General features: G+C 45.9%; 2 protein-coding genes across 3 annotated transcripts; one reads left to right on the top strand and one right to left on the bottom strand.

Moving 5' to 3' along the window:
• Positions 1-1419: 1419 nt before the first annotated feature.
• Positions 1420-4272, bottom strand: LOC109754427 (protein FAR1-RELATED SEQUENCE 5). Its single transcript, XM_073508477.1, has 3 exons — positions 3982-4272; positions 1911-3363; positions 1420-1837 (listed from the first exon to the last, which is right to left on the bottom strand). Exon 2 carries the CDS (start codon positions 3345-3347, stop codon positions 1983-1985), a length of 1365 nt encoding a protein of 454 aa, XP_073364578.1. The 5' UTR covers positions 3348-3363; positions 3982-4272; the 3' UTR covers positions 1420-1837; positions 1911-1982.
• Positions 4273-4317: 45 nt separating this feature from the next.
• On the top strand, positions 4318-19716 carry LOC109754426 (folate-biopterin transporter 1, chloroplastic). Of its 2 annotated transcripts, none has more exons than XM_020313335.4 (9): positions 4318-4636; positions 14883-15142; positions 15276-15340; positions 15427-15589; positions 17392-17540; positions 17627-17875; positions 18291-18459; positions 18546-18638; positions 18995-19716. In XM_020313335.4, exons 1-9 carry the CDS (start codon positions 4408-4410, stop codon positions 19277-19279), a joined length of 1662 nt encoding a protein of 553 aa, XP_020168924.1. In that variant the 5' UTR covers positions 4318-4407; the 3' UTR covers positions 19280-19716. The 2 variants fall into 2 exon arrangements, with proteins under 2 accessions (XP_020168924.1, XP_020168925.1); XM_020313336.4 differs by having other exon boundaries at positions 4358-4636; positions 17627-17886; positions 18317-18459.
• Positions 19717-20961: the final 1245 nt, after the last annotated feature.

The raw sequence follows: 20961 nt of genomic DNA, 5'->3' as shown, positions 1-20961 counted from the left end.
CAGACTCGCGCAAAACGGAGCGACGTCGCGTTGACCTTGATGCAATAAGGCATGTGCCTGCCAGCGGATGGCAAAGACTGACTGCCGAGCTGTTGGGCGGTGTAGAAGTAGGGAGGCTGGTATTGTTCCTGCCAGGACGACGTGTGCATGGACGACGGTGCCCGCTTCCCAGGCCCTATCGCCCTCCTACACCCCGTCTACGGCCACGCTCGCAGCCCACGCCGTCCTTATTTTTGTCGGCCGCCTCTTTATCCTTTGCCTTCTTTTTGTGGCGACATGCTTGCCGTGTCGTCCAGTTGATCTTCCGGGCAACCGTCTCGCTGACTTCCCCACATTCATCGTCTCCGGTAGCTTTTCGTACGGGTCCATGCGATGGTAGTGATGACGAAAAAGGGAAGGAATTGGGTGGAGAGCTACGAGATGGTAGCGGAGAGCCGAAGATTGCGAAAACAGTGCCCAACTCCAAATAAGTAGGCTCCGCCTCGGTTTTGGGTGGGCCGACGCTGTCTGAGTCCTACGTGGCGGGTGTTTGAACTCCTGCAAGCCTCTTGGTTTGCTTTTGGTTTGTGAGAAAACGGACACTCGGACTAATCTGCGGACAAATACAAGACAATTGGATGGCTTGTGGCGTCTGGACAACTCTGTCTGAATGGTTGCGGGAGGTTTGAGGTGTGCGTTGAAGATGCCCTTATGCCATTTATATGGAAACACTAAAAATCCAACGTCATATTTTTAGGCATGGCAAATCTAACATTTTTCATGACAATTTATATTGCGGCGAAGATGACAAATCTAGTTTGCAAGCACAACAATTTTTTATAGAAAAATGAACTGAGGCAGATTTGTCATGTTTGCCAACTAAACTTGTCCTCGGATAACATAATTTGCCATGAATGTTAGATTTGATATGGTTCAAAATCCGAGGTCAGATTTGCACCGGAGTCCATTTATTATGCGTTGGGTTGGGGAGGTGCTGTGTTCAGTTCATTCAATTCTATAATAGTACAAGGATTGTTTTGTAAATGTAGCACTAGCACATCTCGTCTCTTCGTTCCTCACGCAGTGGCCCACGAGTCCTTGGTGCAGCAGGTGCGGACTGGGATCAGGTGACATGCCTACAGCATGTCACGTTGCAACATGCGGCCTCCCATCCGCCCTCCAATCTCCATCCAACGTTTCACAATGATCCAAGGCAAAAAAAATCCCAGGCGATCAGACTACACAGGCAAAATGCATCAGACTACTGTTTTCAGAGTTTGTTCAATAGAATCACCAACTTTTCAGTCATTATACAGTACAAAACAGCAGCTATATTTTTTTTACCGAATTTGCATAAATTAAATTTCAAACCTAGCTATACAAAAAAACAAAAAAAACTGTATGCAAACAGCAGTCATATAGCAACAAAAACAGCAGTAATTTAACAATACAAATTCAATACCACTTGATTGAAATTCAGTATTAAATTTCAAACTTAGCTATACAAAAAAAACTGTATGCAAACAGCAGTCATATAGCAACAAAAAACAGCAGTAATTTAACAATACAAATTCAGTACCACTTGATTGAAATTCAGTATTAAATACTATCTCACGAGTTCCATGCTAGAACAGATAATCATCATGATCACCACCATGTACAAAATATTATCTAAGGAGCTTCCATGCTAGAACAGATTATCATGGTCAGCCGTCAAGAGCTGGGTGAAACTCATAATATTATTGCACTCTTGAAGCACCAAATTTACTTCTTTGTTGTTGTCATACTTCTCCACTTCTACTTGAGGCTGCACACCATCTTTTTTCTTTTGTTGCACACCATCCTTCTTCCTTTGTGGCTGAGAACAAAAATCACTGGAATTAGTTAACAAATGAGCAATAACAACATATCATGTACCAATTGCAACTTACCTTTTCTCCCTGTTTTGTTGGTCCTTTAGTTACTCTGTGCTTCCCCTTGAGTAACTTATCAAGCCAAATTTTCTATCTCCTTAAGTTCTTTGACTGAACCTCTTTTTTCTTCAGCCGTGCAGATCTAAGCAACTCATCTACTTGCTGCACATTTGGGTCAACATTCTCTTTGTCTTTACATAGTTCATTCATGGCACTAGTGGATGCATTGAGTAAATCATGTATATGCGGAGCGACGGAATCAAGTGCATTATCCAATAGAATACAACATTGTGGAGAGTTGGCTGCTTTTTGTGCCATTTTGTGAAATTTATGAGACAAATCCTTGTATCGAAGTTCAGCTTCCATTTTTGGATTTTCTACCACATTCCTTCCTTGTCTATCTTGTATACTTCCATTGCGAGCTTCTCTAGTCCACCTCTTCAAGACATAATGTGCCGGCAATGTCTTTATGTTCATCAAATCAAGCACTTTTAGACCATGTGCACACAAGATTCCTGTCCTATTGAACATCCCACAACTACATGAAACCGTTTTGGTCAAAGGATCACCTATCACTATGCGCTCCTCCTCAAACTGTAAATCTCCATGCAACCTCGCAATAGCAACAGCAAATCTTTCATCGAACATCAATGCAGCACCAAAAATGGTTGTTTTTCTGAACTGGTTCAGCCCAAGAAAAATACCAAATGGCCTATACTCTTTGTTTGTGCCAAATGTAGTGTCAAATGTGACAACATCGCCAAAGTGTGCATAGTCAAGTAGCATTTTAGCATCAACCCAGAATATGTTGGCTATATGCTCCTCACTATCCAACTGCAAATGGTATTGGAATGCTGCATTCTCAGCCTGCTTGTCACGAAAATAATTCAACATACTTCCAGCCTGTCCATAAGCCAACTCCCGCTGCCGCTTGCTTCGCAAATGGTTCTTTCGGTCACGGTAAGTGTGACCAAGGTTGTTAGGGCCACCAACTAGACGACAAGCATACTCATGTGAAGCTTTTGGCATAATTCCAGAATCATCGGCTGTTTCTATCTCGAAAGCTTGCACTTCTGAAATCTTCCTTTGTGATGCTAACAAGTGGCAGGTTTGTGGCAATTGAAGGCGGTGATTGTGCTCCAAATCAACTTCGGTGACTTCAAAATTGTTGGCAACTCGATCATATGTAACAATCACATGAGCCTTACAATTGGTTCTTGTTTCTGCTCTAATACGCTTTGGCTCATGATCTGTTTGGTTTTTCCTTCGATGGCCTTCATTGGAACAAACAAACCAGCGTGAAGTAATCACACCATCACATCTGCTTTTGATTGTGGATCTTTTCCTCACATCGAAGCCAATGTGACCCCCATAATCTACCCAAAACTCCCAAGCCTCTTCCGAATCTCTGAACCTCATACCAACTTTGGGTGTCCTCTTTCCAATTTCTGCCATTGCACAACATTCAATTCTGCCAAACGAAAACAAAGTATATAAATTAGTGGACTGCAATCTTCTCGGTTCCGGTAGCAAGGATGGTACAACATGTCAAGACATATCTGTATATACATGTCAGGATGGTACAACAACTCATATATAAAAGATAAATTACTCACACTCACACTGAATATGATGATTCAGTATGCCATCTAGTTTACATAGGAAAAATGATGGATCCAGAGTTTATCCATCCTTAAACTTTTGTTGTGGCGTTGCTAAACAGATATCACATATTTTTTTCCTTGACAAATAAAGAGACCGAGGGATAGATTTAATTACAGTGGACGCTACACCAAGGCTTCAGTCAATTATGTCCAGGAGAGGGCACAAAAAGGTGTACTGTTTCCAATCTACGGAGTAATCTGCAGTATACTATGATAAATTAGTGGACTGCAATCTTCGCCATTGTTGCAAACTCATAGAACTACACACAATTTAACTTGTTTTGGTGCAGCGGTGATATTGATGCAAAGTCATAGAACTACACATATTATCAGTTAATTCTGAAACGAAACTAACCCAAACCGTGCTAACTCTGAACCCAAACTGCACAGGCATCAAACTGATGTGAAGGAAGAGGAGAGGCGACCTGGGAAACCGGACGTGGTGGTCAGGGTGGCGCTCCTCCGTGGACCGCGGCGGCAAGTCGCTGCTACCCGGCGCACGACGGCGCTCTTCTGGTTCCCCGGCGACTCGGCGGAGCTGGTTCCCGCGGGGGCTCGGCGGCGCTGATTACTGCCGCGGCGAGGCGGAGCGCTTCACTGGGGCGGCGGCGGCGCGACCCTGCGGGTCCTCCTCGGCGGCGGCGCGGCCCTGCCTGTCCTCTGCGGCGGCAACGCTCGGCGCCAATCTCCCCTTTTCCCCGCCACAAATTGGTTCCGAGCGGGCAGACCACCACGATTTGGTCCAAGTCTGATCGCCTGGTACTTTTTTTGCCTTGGATCGCTGTGGAACGTTGGATGGAGATTGGAGGGCGGATGGGAGGCCGCATGTTGCAGCGTGACATGCTGTAGGCATGTCACCTGATCCCAGTCACAGGATACGTTCTCCCCCCTCTCCGTTCCGCAGCGCAGGGCCGCCGATCTCGTCGTCTTTCAGGAAACGGTGCTGCCTCCTGCCCCACGGGATGGCCTCCGGAACCTCGGCAGGTCGCGAGCCGTACGACGAGGAGGCCGCGAGCCGCCGCCCGCTCGAGCTCGGTGTCCGCGACTCCGCCCACGCTTCCGCCTCCGACCACCGGTCTGGTGAGCTCCCTATTCTCTCCTACTTAGGAAGGTTCGCCTATATGCAAGGATCCGGTGCGACAATGCATCGAGGGGTGTTGGAATTGGGGAAACCCGAATGGGCGTAGTTTCTTGTTGCGTGGTAGAAGCGGGGATCAAGTTGAATTGTGATGAGCAAGGGCTAACATAAAGCGTAATTGACTGTATTAGCAAATTCGACTTCTCAGTGTTAGCATTGTTCGTGCTCGTGCGCTCCCGTGCGTTAGTTGGTGAAAATGTGCAATGCAGCTGATGTGTGCAGCTGCAATAGTTAAATTACAGCTAGGTAAGCCTTCGGGTAGCTGTCTTGTTTTTCTTGCCAATAGTGCCTAAGGGCAACTCCAACGCGGATCACCTATTGGCAGCGGTGGATCCAGGAATTGAACCTAGCCGGGGCGAAACATTTGAGGTCTATATTTCGGAAGGTATAAATGCAAGTCCACTCAACCAAACTCATGAAATTGAACTACTAAAAACATGATGAAATGACATAAAAAGGTCTTAAAAACTACCGGCATAGACTCTTGCCGCTTGACATGCTCACTTGATGCCACAATTCGACTCCATAATACCAAGCGACACCTACAACATGTGACCCAATTTTCAATGACAGCAGCAACAACAGCAACAACAAAGCCTTTAGTCCCAAACAAGTTGGGGTAGTCTAGAGCTGAAACCCGCAAGATCTCGCAACCAAGCAAGCTTCCACGCTCCTGTCCATGGCTAGTTCTTTGGTGATATTGCAGTCCTTCAGATCTCTCTTTACGGACTCCTCCCATGTCAAGTTCGGTCTACCCCGACCTCTCTTGACATTATCACCACGCTTTAGCCGTCTGCTATGCATTGGAGCTTCTGGAGGCCTGTGTTGAATATGGCCAAACCATCTCAGACGATGTTGGACAAGCTTCTCTTCAATCGGTGCTACCCCAACTCTATCTCGTACGTCATCATTCTGGACCCGGTCCTTCCTTGTGTGGCCACACATCCATCTCAACATGCCCATCTCCGCCACACCTAACCGTTGAACACGCCACCTTTTAGTCGGGCAACACTCAACACCAAACAACATTGCGGGTCGAATCGCCGTCCTATAGAACCCGCCTTTAGCTTTTGTGGCACTCTCTTGTCATAGAGAACGCCAGAAGCTTGGCGCCACTTCATCCATACGGCTTTGATTCAATGGTTCACATCTTCATCGATATCCCCATCCTTATGCAGCATTGACCCCAAATATCGAAAGGTGTCTTTCTGAGGCACCACCCGCCCATCAAGGCTAACCTCCTCCTCATGCCTAGTAGTACTGAAACCGCACCTCATGTACTCGGTTTTAGTTCTACTAAGTCTAAAACCTTTCAATTCCAAGGATTCCAAGGTTTGTCTCCATAGCTCTAACTTCCTATCGACCCTCGTCCGACTATCATCGACTAGTACCACGTCATCCGCAAAGAGCATACACCATGGGATATCTCCTTGTATATCCCTTGTGACCTCATCCATCACCAAAGCAAAAAAGATAAGGGCTCAAAGCTGACCCCTAGTGTAGTCCTATTTTAATCGGAAAGTCATCAGTGTCGCCATCACTTGTTCGAACATTTGTCACAATATTATCGTACATGTCTTTGATGAGGATAATCACCCAAAATTTTAATTATGAATGTAAATCTCAGCAGAAGTGTCTTCTAATTTTTTGATACTATACGTTTCAAATTCATACATAGTGTGGCATAAAAAATGTAAACATAGGATGAGCCCTTGAACAGGGGGAAGGAAGACCTTCTGCTGTTGATCATTACCGCTATCGCGTGCGCTTGCAGTTGGTTGCAATGCAGGCAGGTCTCATGCCGCCGTCATCGAAATTCCTACTTTCTCTGCCTCCTCCCCAATCCATCGCCATTGGCCGGAGTAGAGAGCAGCTCAGCAGAGAGTAGGTCCAGTGAGGGAGCCTCCAACAGAGTTGTGGAGGAGGAGCCGAGCAGTGTCCAACGAACGGCGACGATAACGTGGAAGAGGAGGCTTCCTAGTCCAGGAGAGGAGGAGGTGTGGGGAGGAGCCTCGAGGAGGCATCCATCGGCGGCGCTAGGAATTGCATCGATCATCTAGGTCTCTTGCACTCGTCCCTCCTCGCTCAGTGAAGCCTCTCATCTTGGCTGGACTATAGCTTACATGCAGTGAGTCTACGCGAGCTTTTCACTTAAGCCCACTTCTTTCTACCGTTATCTCCTTGTACCCCTTCGACGTGAAATAACAACACGAGGCTGGAGCTTGGTCACAGACATGGCGATCTGGAGGCTAAAGGCCGACCTAGAGGATGGGGGCTGACAGGGGGTACTCAGCTCCATCATTGGTGACCTGGGGCAGCTCCCTCTGTAGATCCGCCGTTGCCCATTGAACATCACATCATCAAATGTTCGCGGACACATCTGAATGTGTCCGCAGATAGCCGGCGGGGCACCGACCATCCAACTGTAGTCACCACTCACCAAATGTCTGCCCCTTGTTCAGCGTCCTCCCTTTGAAAAATTTATCTAGATCAATAACAATTTAATCATACGTTTAAATAGTTGCAAACAGATGCAACTACAACAGAATGCATCGAATGTTCATCAAGTTTTGTACATCCGTTGATCTCAAATCCCCCAGTCCGGTTGTCCGTGCCAAAGACCTCAAGTTTTGGCCTACTTTTCACCTTCCTTTTGCGCAAAGCATTTGTACGTGCTAGCATGGTACTCTTGGACAAACTTGGCCGCATCTTCACGAACAACAACTTTGCGCCTCGGCTTCGGCCTTGATAGCAATCTTTTGCTCCTTGAGCTTAAGCTTCTTGTTTTGCATCTCGATGAACATGTCAAACCTCACTGCTTTCTTTTCCTCCTTCACCTCATTGTGCTTGGCAGTTGCCTCCTCCTTTGCCATGATGACCTCAAACTTCTCCATCATCTTGGCCGTTGCCTCTTCTCGCTTCTCCCCCGCCTCCCACTCCCCCCCTATTCCTAGGCACAAGGGTGGCCGGTGCAAACCCTCATTTTGTTGGATCACCATCTTCATCATCTTCTTTGGCGATGGTCGTGGTCTTTGACGGAATTGGCAATGGCCGCCCACTTGTTTTGCCCATTCAACTTCATCCAACAATGCATCAACATGATGGGCTTCTTCTCACCTTCTTGTACAAAGTGCATGCGCATTCGGGCTATGATATAGCCACGGCTAATGTCAGTGTTTTCAATGTCCATCATACTTTTCCGCTCATCGATGGTTTAGAGGCCTGTATATGTACCAAAATACATTAGCTTTGGTGAGAAGTGCCGGAAGGATGTTGGGGCTCTAGTTGAAGTTACGTGCATGCATGTTGGTGCCTTGCATGGCTTAGGTACAGATCAAGCAGAGAAGGATTGGCTGATACATGCATGTCGGTCAGCTAGGGATTAGTTAGCACCTACCGAACAATGTACGTGCATGAAAGAAATGACTTGTACACTAGCATGTTTGATATCTGGAAGAGGAGAGATAATATTGTCATGGTTATTCAGCATGTAAGCATTGGTCTAGTTAGCAAGGAAAGAGTTGGCTTCGTTCAGATATTTTACCAGAGGGAACAAGATATGAAGGGTCCATCCTGGTTTAAAAAAGAGACAATGAAGATTAAGTTTCTATTTTTGTTCTTGCCTTGCAAGGAAAATATCAGCGTTATCAGGATGGCCAAACTATGGGATTTCCTTTGCTTATGTGCGAGAGGTTGGGGGCCACCACCAGTTAACAAATCTACAGAGAGAAGGGCTCGGCGTAGCCCGAGGACCCACCAAACTGCATGGCCGGGTGCATCGCCGGCGGGGGCAGCACGTGCGGCCCGACCGAGGCCGTCGTGTAGACCGGCTCAAGGGACCCAGCGAGCCAGGCCGGTAACGGCGACGGCGACGGGGGAAACCGGACCTGGTGGATGGGCACCCCCGGGCCCGTCGTCGGGATGCCCAGGGCCGCAGTCGTCGGTGGCGGCGGCTGCAGCTGTTGCCCCTGCTGCATGGTGGAGGCGCCAGGGTTCGTCGCTGGTGGCGGCTGCCACGCCAGCTGCTGCATGGCGGCGGCGACGGGGGTCGCCGAGGACGGCGGCCGCCACGGCGGCTGCTGCGACGGCGGGGCGGTGGCGAAGGGCACAGGCGGCTGCGGCCCATAGGATCTTGCGAGGAACGTGTAGATGCCCGTGACCGCCTGGGTGAGATCCCGGATGGCAGCCGTCATCTCCTCCGGGGTGAAGACGACGGGGACGGGCGCGGCGGAGGTGACCGGCACCGGCAAGAGCGGGGCGCTGGCCGTGGTGGCATCGGGGCGGTCGTCGCGGTCGGCAGCGGGAGGGTCAGGGTGGGCGCCGGCGAGGACATGATCGCACCGAAGCTATCTAATACCAAATTGGTAGGAACCGGATCCCTACCAGGGCGTGGTCTCAGGTTGTAGGGGTGGAAGGAGGGATGGCGTGGTCGCCGGCGCTGGGGGCGCACGAGAGAGAGCGCGCAGGGGCGGCGGCTAGGGTTAGGTCTCCTGGCTCCCTAAGGAAGCCGAGCAAATATGATTGCTTCTTGCTTAATCCCAAAACGGGTCCTTACACGAGTTTATATAGTCCTCCTAATAAGATAATTGGGCTAAGCCCCTAATAATGATAAGATAAACTGGGCCACAACTAACTGGGCTAAGCCCCTAATATGCCGGTCATAACAAGATGAAAGAGCAGGAAGATGCCAACATGAAGAAGGTCAAAAGTATCCAACAAAGAGAACGCACAACATCCAATTAATGTTAGTTTAGTTAGTTTGTTTCAAGATATGGTAACTCCCAAGATGTAAAAGGAGTCCTGTTTTTGTGTGCGTGCGTGAGGCCCTTAGGCGAAGTTATAAAAGTTGTAAAGACTCAAGTTATGTTTTTGATAATAAACACGATGTGTTTTTTTAGGGTAGACACCCGTATCAAGTTTTGGGGGAAGCTATCTAAAAATCCCTAAGTTTTCGAGAAAGCTTTAGAAAACCTGCGTGTTGCGATTTCTACATAGAAATTGTCGTGCGCATGAGTTGCCCTCACCTAGATTAGTTCTCTCGTGCTAATTCACAAGGTTCAAACCCTCTATTTCGTGTACATCGCGTGCACTGGTGAGAGGTTACTGCTGCTGAAGGTGGAGTGTCGTGAAAGATCTGGCCGCAACAACAGATCAAATCTCGCCTTTAGGTGCGCGTGATTCGCCGTTGTCCAGATTGGTTTTCTCGCGCTGAACCACAAGGTTCTAACCCTCTATTTCGTGTACATCGTGTGCACGGGTGAGAAATTATTGCTGTTGGAGGTGGAGTGTCGTGAAAGATCGGGCCGCAACATCGAATCTCGCCTTGAGGTTCGTTCCTTATCAGGCTAGCAATGCGAGACAATGACATGATGAATAAATTGCAGCACTACGCAAATCAATCAAATGACCAACACAAAGAGCAACAAGCCGCAAAGCTTAACGAGCTGGAGGAGTGACGTGCCACTTGGCCGCTGGTTTTTCGCTTGTTTATACGCGCCACAATACTTGTTGACCTGCAAGTGAATGGTGTACCATGGATGGGCTATTGACTTTGGAAACCAATCGTGCACACGCTGCTAAAAAGCCGAGCCCTTTTGCCCGTGAATTGAAATGGATCAACACTAGTGGCCAACCATGCCAAACACACCAATTCATCCTCCTTGTCATTGTGCATGTTGCCCTCTTCTTCTTTACGTCGCCATCCGGCTGCTCGGTGTCCAGGTGCAGCTCTTGTTCCGGCATTGGCGAGTAGAGGTCCTTGACTTGTCTGTCTTTGCGTCTGCCACCACCGTGGATCATGTTCATCATAGCCTTGTCAGTGGTGTCGTCGGGGGAGGCATTCCGCCGAGTAGTGACCGCACAACGACGAACAAGGGCTCCTGAGACGGAACCGGTCAGTCGACAAGCATCAGGTGAGTCGACAAGCATCATTGAGTCCATGAACACGTAGTCTGTGTTGAGGTCGATGATGTACGGTGGAGGGTGGCCGAAGGAGGCGGCGGAGTGCTGCAGTGACTTCGCGCGCCTGGCTGACCCTTTAGATGGCCGGCGTAGTAGTACGGTGGGCCGGTGGCTTGAACTGGGGGAGGGGGGCAGGGTTGCAATTGTTTGGGCGATGTCGGTACCTTCTTTGCAGGACGAACTCTGACCGCCGACGCCTTCTTCTCCCTCGCCTTTACGCGCTGGCATTGCCGTTCTACGGACGCAGCTGGGCGCATGACCGCCTTTGTGTAAGGGTCCGGGGGGACCACAAACCTCTCAAAGGGCTCTTGCGGATCCATCGCGGTGGTGGAGGATGGTGAAACGAGCGTTGGAAGATCGGGCGGAGAGGGTGGGCTTTTGCGCGGGAATAATGAGCGAAGTGTCCAGATGCGTGGGCTCTGCCTCAGTTTGGGTGAGCCGGGGGTATTGGAGTCTAACGTGGTGGACGTTCGGACCCCCTCCCCACCCCCCACCCCGATTTGGTGCCGGTTTGTGGGATTTTGGACATACTAACCGGTCGGGACAGATTTTGTGGTTAAGCTTCATGCACTAGCCAACTCAACCAAAAGTCTGAACTGATGGAGAGAGCTAGGCAATCCACATATACACTTCAACACCCCCTCTCACGTGTGATGCGGGAAGTCAACACATGAATAGACTCAGAGGTATGCCTCAAGACGTGAGGGGGAGTGTTGGAGTATAATGTCGTGCCTTCTCCCATACTTCGGACAGATTGATGGGTGAACTGGTTAGGTGCATACAACTTACAACCAAGAGGTTCAGGGTTCAAAACCTAGTAAATGCATTAAATAATTGTGGCCTGCCTCCGCTTCCGATGCCCAAATCATAACTCCAAAGGATAATAGACGTGAGGGGGAGTGTTGGAGTATAGTGTCCCGCCCTCTCCCATAGTTCGGACTGATGGGTGAACTGGTTAGGTGCATACAACTTACACCAAGAGGTTCATGGTTCAAAACCCAATAACCGCAATAAATAATTGCGGCCTGCCCCCGCTTTTGCTGCCCACGTCATAACTCCAAAGGAGCATAGACGTTGAAGGGGAGTGTTGGAGTGTAATGTCCGACACTCCCATAGTTTGGACTTTTGGTTGCGTTGGTTAGTTGAAGCTTAATATTTGTGAGGTGCGTTGGATTGCTAGAAGTGTCCGGATCGTCCGGTCTGGACATTTGTGGGCGATTTGATGATCCGCGTTGGAGTTGCCTTAATGTGTAGGAAGGAGCGTAGTCAGAGTATGCCAGAAAGGGAGGAACCGAGAGGGGAAAGCTATCATGTACAGTATGTATCACTGGGCACTAGTGGCAGAATAGTTGCCATGTTTATACCGAAGTTCTGTATGCGAGGCTTCCTCACCTCCCCTGTCCTTGTGTGTGCAATAATCATCACTATTTTGCACTACAGCTTGTAAATAACTATGTTTTCGCCAATAGGCCACTTTTAGTATCTTAAGCTTACCAATTTGCTCCATGTGATTTGTTACAGAATAAACTTCTTATTTATTTTCATGTGTTGTATTGTCTTGTTAAGCTCTTTTGTACACGTGCTGCATTGGCTGTCACTTATTTGAGAAAGACACTGATGTTTACAGGATAGCGTGATGTCAATTTTCAGTGCTGCAGTTAATTGTGCTTTGATTCCTTGGGTTTTGTGATGTACAATCATAGATACTTTGGTTTCTACTAGTTGAAAATTAAGAGCCGAATATTTTGCCCCGTGTTTCTCAAGTGGAAGCATAAAATTACTATTTTTTCTTCGAAAAGAAGGTTAAACGTGATGCACACATCCATTCTTATTAATTATTGAGCGGAGTACAGAACAAATGCAACCATTACAAGATATGAAAAAACACCTTCGACTAAGTCAACTTCTTCCACAACATCGCCTTCAATACGGATATAAGCGCCCTCACGCCGCCGTTGCCAGTTCGGCCAAAGACGACCAAGACAAGGATTTTCATCCTGATTGCCGAGACCGGCGACCGAAGGTCAGCACATCAGCAAGGAGACAACACTTTCAACAAGTTAACGACGGAAGTTGTCGTTGTTGAGTCCAACCAATTAGGTCAGAACAAGAGTTTTCACCCCGGACATGAAGTGGTGCTTTATACATCATCCTGAAGATGGATCTTTCGGTAGTCATGCTAGTCTGTACTCCACGCCAGGCCGAAAAGACGCTAGCGATTAGGTGGGACATCTCCCCACCTTAGACAGTGCTAGTACTACACTATCTCCATAGACCTGTTCAAGGAAAGGTTCCCACGTGTGTAGCATTTTTGCAAGTAGAAATCGTAAGAACATAGTATTACCATCCTCCACACCCAAGTCTCATCTTTCTCAAGGTTGTAGACCATATTGTTCTGTATTTGAAGTTACAACATCAAAGGATGAAGTATAATGGATATTAGGTGATTTTATGTCCGCTTGTGTGTCCAAATGGTCCATCTTCTCACAAATTTTCTGCATAAAACACAAATAACAGACATACACCTATGCCCAATCTTCTCTTGTGCCACATAGGCTTATAGGTTTGTTCAGTGTTCTCTACTTTGTGCCACATTTAGTTGTACAACTTGCAAGGATGTACCTAGAAATTCGGTGCTCAGTGCAAATCGCAATTTAGGCCCCATGTATAAAAAATGCAAAAGAAATTCAGTAATCATAGCGGTAGTGTAATTTTCTCATGTTTTGAAGGGAACACTTGAATGGAAGAATCAGTAGAGAAACATCTAATATGTAAAGCCCTCGAAGGAGAATCAAGAGAGGAGATGAGGACTAAATTTGCAGCGATTTAATTGCTGTGATTTGCTGCTAAGCACTGGAAGAAGAGCGTGGGCTGTTTATCCGCCTGTCATTCGCGAGTTTCCTTGTGAGGGTGTGAGAAAAAAATTTAGAGGGAAGAGGAAGACGAAGACAGATGGGAGAGATGTGAGTTGGGCCGTGAGTTTGGAGTTGTTATCAAAGAGTATGCAGTAATGATGGAATTGGTAAATCAAATCCATGGTTTAACAACAAACTGTGTTAACCGATCATTAGTCTCCAATCGTTAGTGAAATTCCTATAGATAGAAATGCTTCTGTCGCTGGCTTGGACTCCTTTTCTCTTAGGAGGTGTTTGTTTCGGCGTTTTGTAACGTAACCTGATAACGACGGGATATGAAAACGATAGTTTTTGTTTGGTTGGACTTCACCGTAATGAGATCCCGTGTAATCAGATTACGCCGCTGTACAAACTTGATTCTGCCCACATGTCCTCGGTATCCATTCCCTCTCTCTGACGCAGAACTCTTGCCGCTGTTCGTTCTTTTACCCGAGGCTGGAAGAGCGGCCCCAATGGCGCGCGAGATTAGGGGCCGGCAGGCAGCGCGCCAGATCGGAGCAACAGGCGGCGCGCAAGATCAGAGCAGCCGGCGGCGCGCATGCTTGGGGGCGGCCGGCGGCGCTTGAGATGGCCGGCGGTCGGCGGCGCGCATGCTCGGGGAGAGGCTGGGGCCGAGCAGGCCGCTGATGGGGGAGGCTGACTCGCGAGAGACAGGGGAAGTTTGGCAGTCAGGGAGAGAGAATCCTCACGCATTGGGGAAAATAGAGCAGATCAACGGTATCCAATTCCTTTACCTTTGACGAACCAAACAAACTAGGAAAGAAATCGTTACACCTCGTAAAACACTGTGATCTGATTACGTTAATGTTAACGTTACCATTCTTGCAACCAAACACCTCCTTAGTTTTTAACCGATCATTAGTCTCCAGTCCTTAGATTAGTACTGGGCTGCTGCCCACCACATGGGATGTGCACTAGCATCTATTTGATGTCTGAAACCACCTCCTAGGAGGATTGTAATTACAAACTCTCTCTTTTCAATGGAATGAAACGCATGGGTCCCCTGCGTTTTCTTGAAAAACAAGTCCTTAGATTAGTAATAATTAGTACAGTTAAAAAATCTGGGGCACTCAAGGGTTTTGGTACCCTGTGTAACTGCTCCAGTTGCAACTGTCTATATACGGCCCCGACGACTTGCATATTGGATCTGTTACAACATCACCCCTTCCAACCTTTCTTCCGCGTTCTCTCTTTCCCCACATTTTCCCCATGATATTTCTGTTACGTCAACCAAAATATTCTGCAAAATTGGACGACATTAATACAACATGAAGAATTTACATACTCATTCCCGTCATGGTACCTACTGTAGGAAATATTGTGCCTAGATATCAGGTGGGATGTACTAAAGCTGATACAAGTAAGAGATACTTGGAGGGATGGCATAAGAAGCAATCTAGTACAGATGATGTACGCAAGAGCAAGTCAGGATACTTCACGGCATTCGGGGTGGACCTATCTCCTGATAATATGGCAGTTGCCATTGTATATTTTGTCCAAGGGGTCTTAGGCCTTGCCCGACTTGCTGTGAGCTTTTACTTAAAGGACGATCTTCACCTTGATCCAGCTGAGGTACCTGGTCTTTTTCCCTTCGTTGTCTTTGTGGTCCTGATATTTAGAGATTTGGTCTTGCTACATGCATGTGATAATTTACCTTGTAAGCAATAGATGTTAATAAGTGACTAATATGGTTTATGTTATATAGACTGCAGTTATATCTGGCTTCTCATCCTTGCCCTGGTTGATCAAGCCAATCTATGGCTTTATCAGGTCTTGTGAAAGTTCCCCATACATTCCTTTCTGCTGTATGTATATGTGCATTTGATGACACTGACTCCACTGCTCTTGCCTTCCAGTGATTCTATTCCACTATATGGGTATCGAAGAAGATCATATCTTATTCTGTCAGGATTTCTTGGAACACTTTCATGGAGTCTGATGGCTACAGTAGTGAACAGTAAATATGGTGCAGGATTCTCTATTCTTCTTGGATCACTTTCTGTTGCCTTCTCAGATGTTGTAAGTATGAGCTAAGTATTATGCAAGAAAGTTATCTTTTCCAACTTTTCAGATCGAGTGTTAATTTCGAGTGACGTATTTTATTTGTACAGTCTTTAGCATTTATTTAAGTTCTGATGCTCTTGTGTCATTGGGATCACCTTCCATCATACAGAAAGGCAGACACTAATAACATCAACTTGCTAGAAATAATGATTAGTTCACATCAAGCACTTTCCTCTAGAGTTCCAAATTTATATACGGAGTACATGCCTATGTGCAGACCTTATCTTACAACATGTTGGGGCTGCCTTCTTGAAGCTATTAAAAATAATTAAAGTTATTGATAGGCATCAACAATCCTTAATGTAGGAACAAAATTATCTACAAGAGAGGGGGGTGGTGGGAGATTATTACAAATTCTTCGAAAACACGAAATATTTTGGTAAATAGAAGAATAATTGGATAGCAGTAAAGCAGTTCAGAGGCAATCTAGTAGAAGAACTAAATAAACTAGAGGACATGCAACAGAGTTACAAGGTAAACAAAACAATGGAAAACATGCTATCACAGAAACAATATACAAACAGGCTAAGATGTGAGTAAATCTAACAGTCTAAGCATAGACAAAGTTTTCACAGCGTGCACCACTTAATGAAAATCTAAGCAGTGGAAGAGAATCAAAGTACTGAAAAGTCTTCGCAACAATCACAGAGAAATGAAAGGGGAAATTGTTCAGAACTCAGAGGAATACAATAAGTAAAGAGTTGCAAGGAAATAGAACCCGTTGCTTGACGAAGACACAGAGATTTGTTTACCCCAGTTCAAACTGCTGCCACAGTTCTACATCTGGGTTGGAGAGGCTGAGCCATAGCTCTGAAGACATATAAGTCTTCGCCTTATTCTCCTCAGCCGACCATCCGCAGCCATCCGATGCGGAGTGGCCGCGATACAGGCTTCATAACTCCGTGAAGCGGTATGAGCGTCTGTGGAGCGTCAGATCTCAGATGGACGGCTCTGGGGACTTCGCGCCAATCTATTTGAATTCAAACTTAACTGAATCTCGTTTCAGGTGTTCTGCTCGTCAGAAGATCATTGCTTCGGTCCGGACAAAAGGCTACGTACAATAGACCCAAAGTGCTCGGACCCTTCTCCGGTTGTTATTAATCATCCAAAATTCACAAGGGGGCACTAGATGCACTTACTCTTAACCAAAATGTTGCTTAGTTTACAGTTATATCATGCATGCTACAACACAACCAATGAACAAGTGGTCACTACCTCAAAACCAATGCAAAAGACAAGCTCTTTATTCCCTACTTCCTCATCAGTCAGTTCAAAATTTTCCTAGATTGTTACCGAGGGATATTGGCTAGTTCTAATTGATGGTTGTCTGACATGTATTGGATCACGGTATCTGTGCGCTTTTGTTGTAGCTAATTTGCTGATCGATGATGTGAGACTGTAATGCCATTTTTTCTTGAGGAGAGGATATTGCGATTACTGAACATTTATCTATCTCCAGTTGAATTTGGCAATGCGATTGATAGATTGTATACATATTTCCTGTGTTATTTGAAGTTGCCAAACTATTTTAGGCCACGCCAGTCTCTAAATTGAGAACATCTAGCCAATGCTGCCGTTGTGCATTGAAAATAATCAAATATATCTAAATGAAGATTATCTTTTAAATAAAAAATCAAAACCTCATCTTATCACATCGTAGAGTTGTTCCTGACATAAATTAGGACAAGATTACTATTATTTAAATATACTGTTGCTTCCTAGATTTGTTTCAACAAACACCTGTGAAAATAATGCAGGTCGTAGATTCTATGGTAGTTGAGAGAGCTCGTGGCGAATCACAAAGTACATCTGGATCTCTCCAGTCTCTATGTTGGGGGTCCTCGGCATTTGGTGGAATTGTGAGCGCATATTTCAGTGGTTCGCTTGTGGATGCATATGGAGTAAGGTTCGTCACATAGCTGCCTGTAACCTACTGCAGCTCCACATGTTCTCTGGTGCAGTACACTGATGAAAATATTTCTGTAAACACAGATTTGTCTTTGGTATTACGGCATTTTTACCATTGATGACATCTGCTGTTGCAGTTCTTGTAAATGAACATCGCCTGACTCCTGGAGAACATGCTATGTCAGTCTCTGGTTCAGGATTCATTGAGAGCTCAATACAGCACATCAAGCAGCTATGGACTTCTGTAAAGCAACCTAACATTTTCTTGCCGACCTTGTTTATATTCCTCTGGCAAGCAACACCACACTCAGAGTCAGCCATGTTTTTCTTCATGTATGTATCAGGTTGCCACAATTTAACACAAGTCTGCAATTACAGTATCTCTGATGGCGTACATGATTATTGTTTACTGTTGTGTGGGAGCTAGTTTTAAATGCAGTACAGTAGTTCTATGAAATATAAATTACAGCAGGTTACTGGATCCTTCCTCTAGCTCATCCTTAATTGGATCAATTTGATTACATAGGTTTGACGTTTGAGGTACAACAAAACATCAACTAGAGAAGTTGCCACAAGAAATTGATGATCGTAGTTAAGCTCTACATTGTTATATCTAGGTTGCATTTTAGCAGGCTGGTTAGCGTATGCATAACTTTCCATTATGTATTTAAAAATGTATGATTACTGTTTATCTTTGTAATGTTTCTTAGTTGATTGAACTTTCATGCTCCCTTATTGTTGATCTCAGCACAAATAAGCTTGGATTCACTCCAGGGTTTCTAGGACGTGTAAAACTCGTTACTTCCATTGCATCCTTGCTCGGTGTCGGAATTTATAACTATTTTCTGAAGGCAGTTCATCTGAGGAAAATATTTCTTGTGACAACCATCATAGGTTCAGCCCTTGGAATGACACAGGTGTTCATTTTGCTTTTATTTCAGTGCAGCGGCAGTTATTTCGCATCCTTCCAAGTTAAAACCTTAGTGTGTTGTATGTCCTCCAGGTTCTTCTTGTCACTGGGCTTAATAGGCAGTTTGGGGTCAGTGATGAGTGGTTCTCCATTGGAGATTCGTTAATCATCACGGTCCTTGGCCAGGTATGTAACACGACTACTTTTGCTGATTGATGGTAAACTCTTATTTATTTGGTATTACTACATTTACTGCGGGACGTGAAAATTTTAGTTCATTGCATAATAATAGTGACATGAAGTCTAGTTGCTCTTCATATGCCTGAAAATAAGCCTGGCCAATTTGAACTTTCACAAGTTGTAATTCTCAGCATTACAACCACTCCGAGGAAAGCATTCTCCTGTCCCAATGTAGTTACATCATATCATTACTTAAGTTTTGACGTCAATTTATCTGGCTTTGAACTGTTCTTACAAGGCTTCCTTGTGCCTTGAGTTGTTCTCCTTGCATGTAACTGTATATAACCTGGATTATGTTGCAGGCTGCATTCATGCCAGTTTTGGTGTTAGCTGCAAAATTGTGCCCTCCAGGAATGGAGGCGACTTTGTTTGCCACTTTGATGTCCATTTCTAATGCTGGAAGTGTTACGGGTGGTCTTGTCGGTGCTGGTCTAACAAAGATTTTTGGAGTCACTAGGGAAAGCTTCGGAAATCTACCTCTGTTGATTATTGTATGCAATCTCAGTTCCTTGCTGCCCTTGCCTCTTCTAGGTCTCCTTCCAGACGAAACAGGAGATTCAGATAATGAAGAAACAAAACACAGCTGACTGAGGTTGTCTTTTAATGCGTTCAAATTCTCAAGTATAGCATGGCTTAGCCCCATTTCAACTGAGGTAATAGACATGGCTGTTCCCCAGTACTAGTTCAGCAAATCAGCAGGGAAATATGATATACTACAGTTTTCACTGCTGTCATGAAAACACCAAGATCAATCATCTTGATTTGGTTATCAGAAAATGGAACCTGATGCTATGGAGCACAGGTACTTCTTTTTCTTTTATGTAGCCAACATGTAACAAGACAATGTGATCTCTATGTAACTAATGTAACCCCATGAAAAGGTTGAATAGTAACCTAACTCCCTTACCGATTTTGGATATTTTACCCTGTGGGAGCTGTACTATGGAGAGTATAGATTATGAAGAAACAAACACATCTCCATACCGTGGATTGTGATACAATACCAGGTCTTCTTTTAACATTATATTTCCATCTGGATGCATCCCATTAAGGTGAGGAACAAATAGGAACTGCTAGCACATATGGAGTAGTATAGAAAAATAACACAAATTTGCATTATAGTTGTAGTTTCTGTGGAGTTTGCGACAGAAACATGTACTCTTTGTAAGCGCAGACGTTTGCCCCTGGTGTGCCCTGAGGTCATCTTTGAAACATGATTCTAGTTTCTCCACACATGAAATCACAAATAATAAAGCTGTGGTTCCAATATCCTGCGGAAAGGTATGTTTCCCATTAGTGGACTTTGGAAGACGACCTCAAAGCTTTGGTGCAGCGTATTGGTAGCATGTGCTTTAGCAAAACTGTTTTCCTTTTCTCTCTACAACAACTTAGCCTTGACTTCATGGACGGCAAGAGGCCGGACAGGCAAAGCCCTTTGCGACCCCCATCAGGTCCCACTGCCTAAAGAATGAAACACGCAAGCACTCGTCCCTCGACTGAAAGCACTCTAGCCGACCAGGGGCCGTGTTGGCAAGAGCCTCGGACTAAAAGTAGAACAAAGAAGTCAAATGGGCGACCAAGAAGCCAAGCTACTTATGTACATCATGCTTTAATATCGCGCCTCTGTTTGCCCTCTATTTATTAGTGACAGATAATTGTGAAAAATATAGCGAGCCCAAACGGGACTATTACCACCTACCGCCAAAGGGCGTAAAAACAAATTTAATCAATAACTTAGGCGAACTAATTGAAGGAGCACGGCTTGGAAGAACCAGGGTGTGGTCGCCATCCAGGAGGTGGCCAGCGACGACGGGAGGTTCATCCTCAATTTCGCCGCTGAGAGTGACCGTCGGTTTGTGCTTAAGGCGCAGCCATGGCACTTCAAGCGGGACGGCCTCATCTTCGTCGAGTTCGACGGCAAGGGCGACCCGGCGGAGGTCGACCTTGGCGTCATGACCATATGGGTCCAGGTACGCGATCTCCCGTTCGAGTTTAAGAAGGAGAGCATAGGGTGGTTCCTCGAGGATCAACTGGGAGAGGTGCTAGAGGTTTCGCACAGTAATCATGTAATTGTTGAGAAATATCTACGTCTGCGGGTGAAGATATTATTGCATGAGCCTCTGAAATGCTCTGTAGAGATTACCCCTTTAGGTAGTTCAAAGATCTTTAAATATGATGTAAAGTATGAGAAACTACCTTTGTACTGTGAGTGTTGTGGGATAGTTGGTCATACTTCAGAGAGGTTTTGTAAAATTCCAAGAGAGGAGAG

The sequence above is a fragment of the Aegilops tauschii genome, chromosome 2 (genome assembly GCF_002575655.3).
Source record: "Aegilops tauschii subsp. strangulata cultivar AL8/78 chromosome 2, Aet v6.0, whole genome shotgun sequence".
NCBI classification, from domain to species: Eukaryota; Viridiplantae; Streptophyta; class Magnoliopsida; order Poales; family Poaceae; genus Aegilops; species Aegilops tauschii.
Note: the sequence above shows the minus strand (reverse complement) of the source record. Positions and strands in the feature narration are given on the sequence as shown.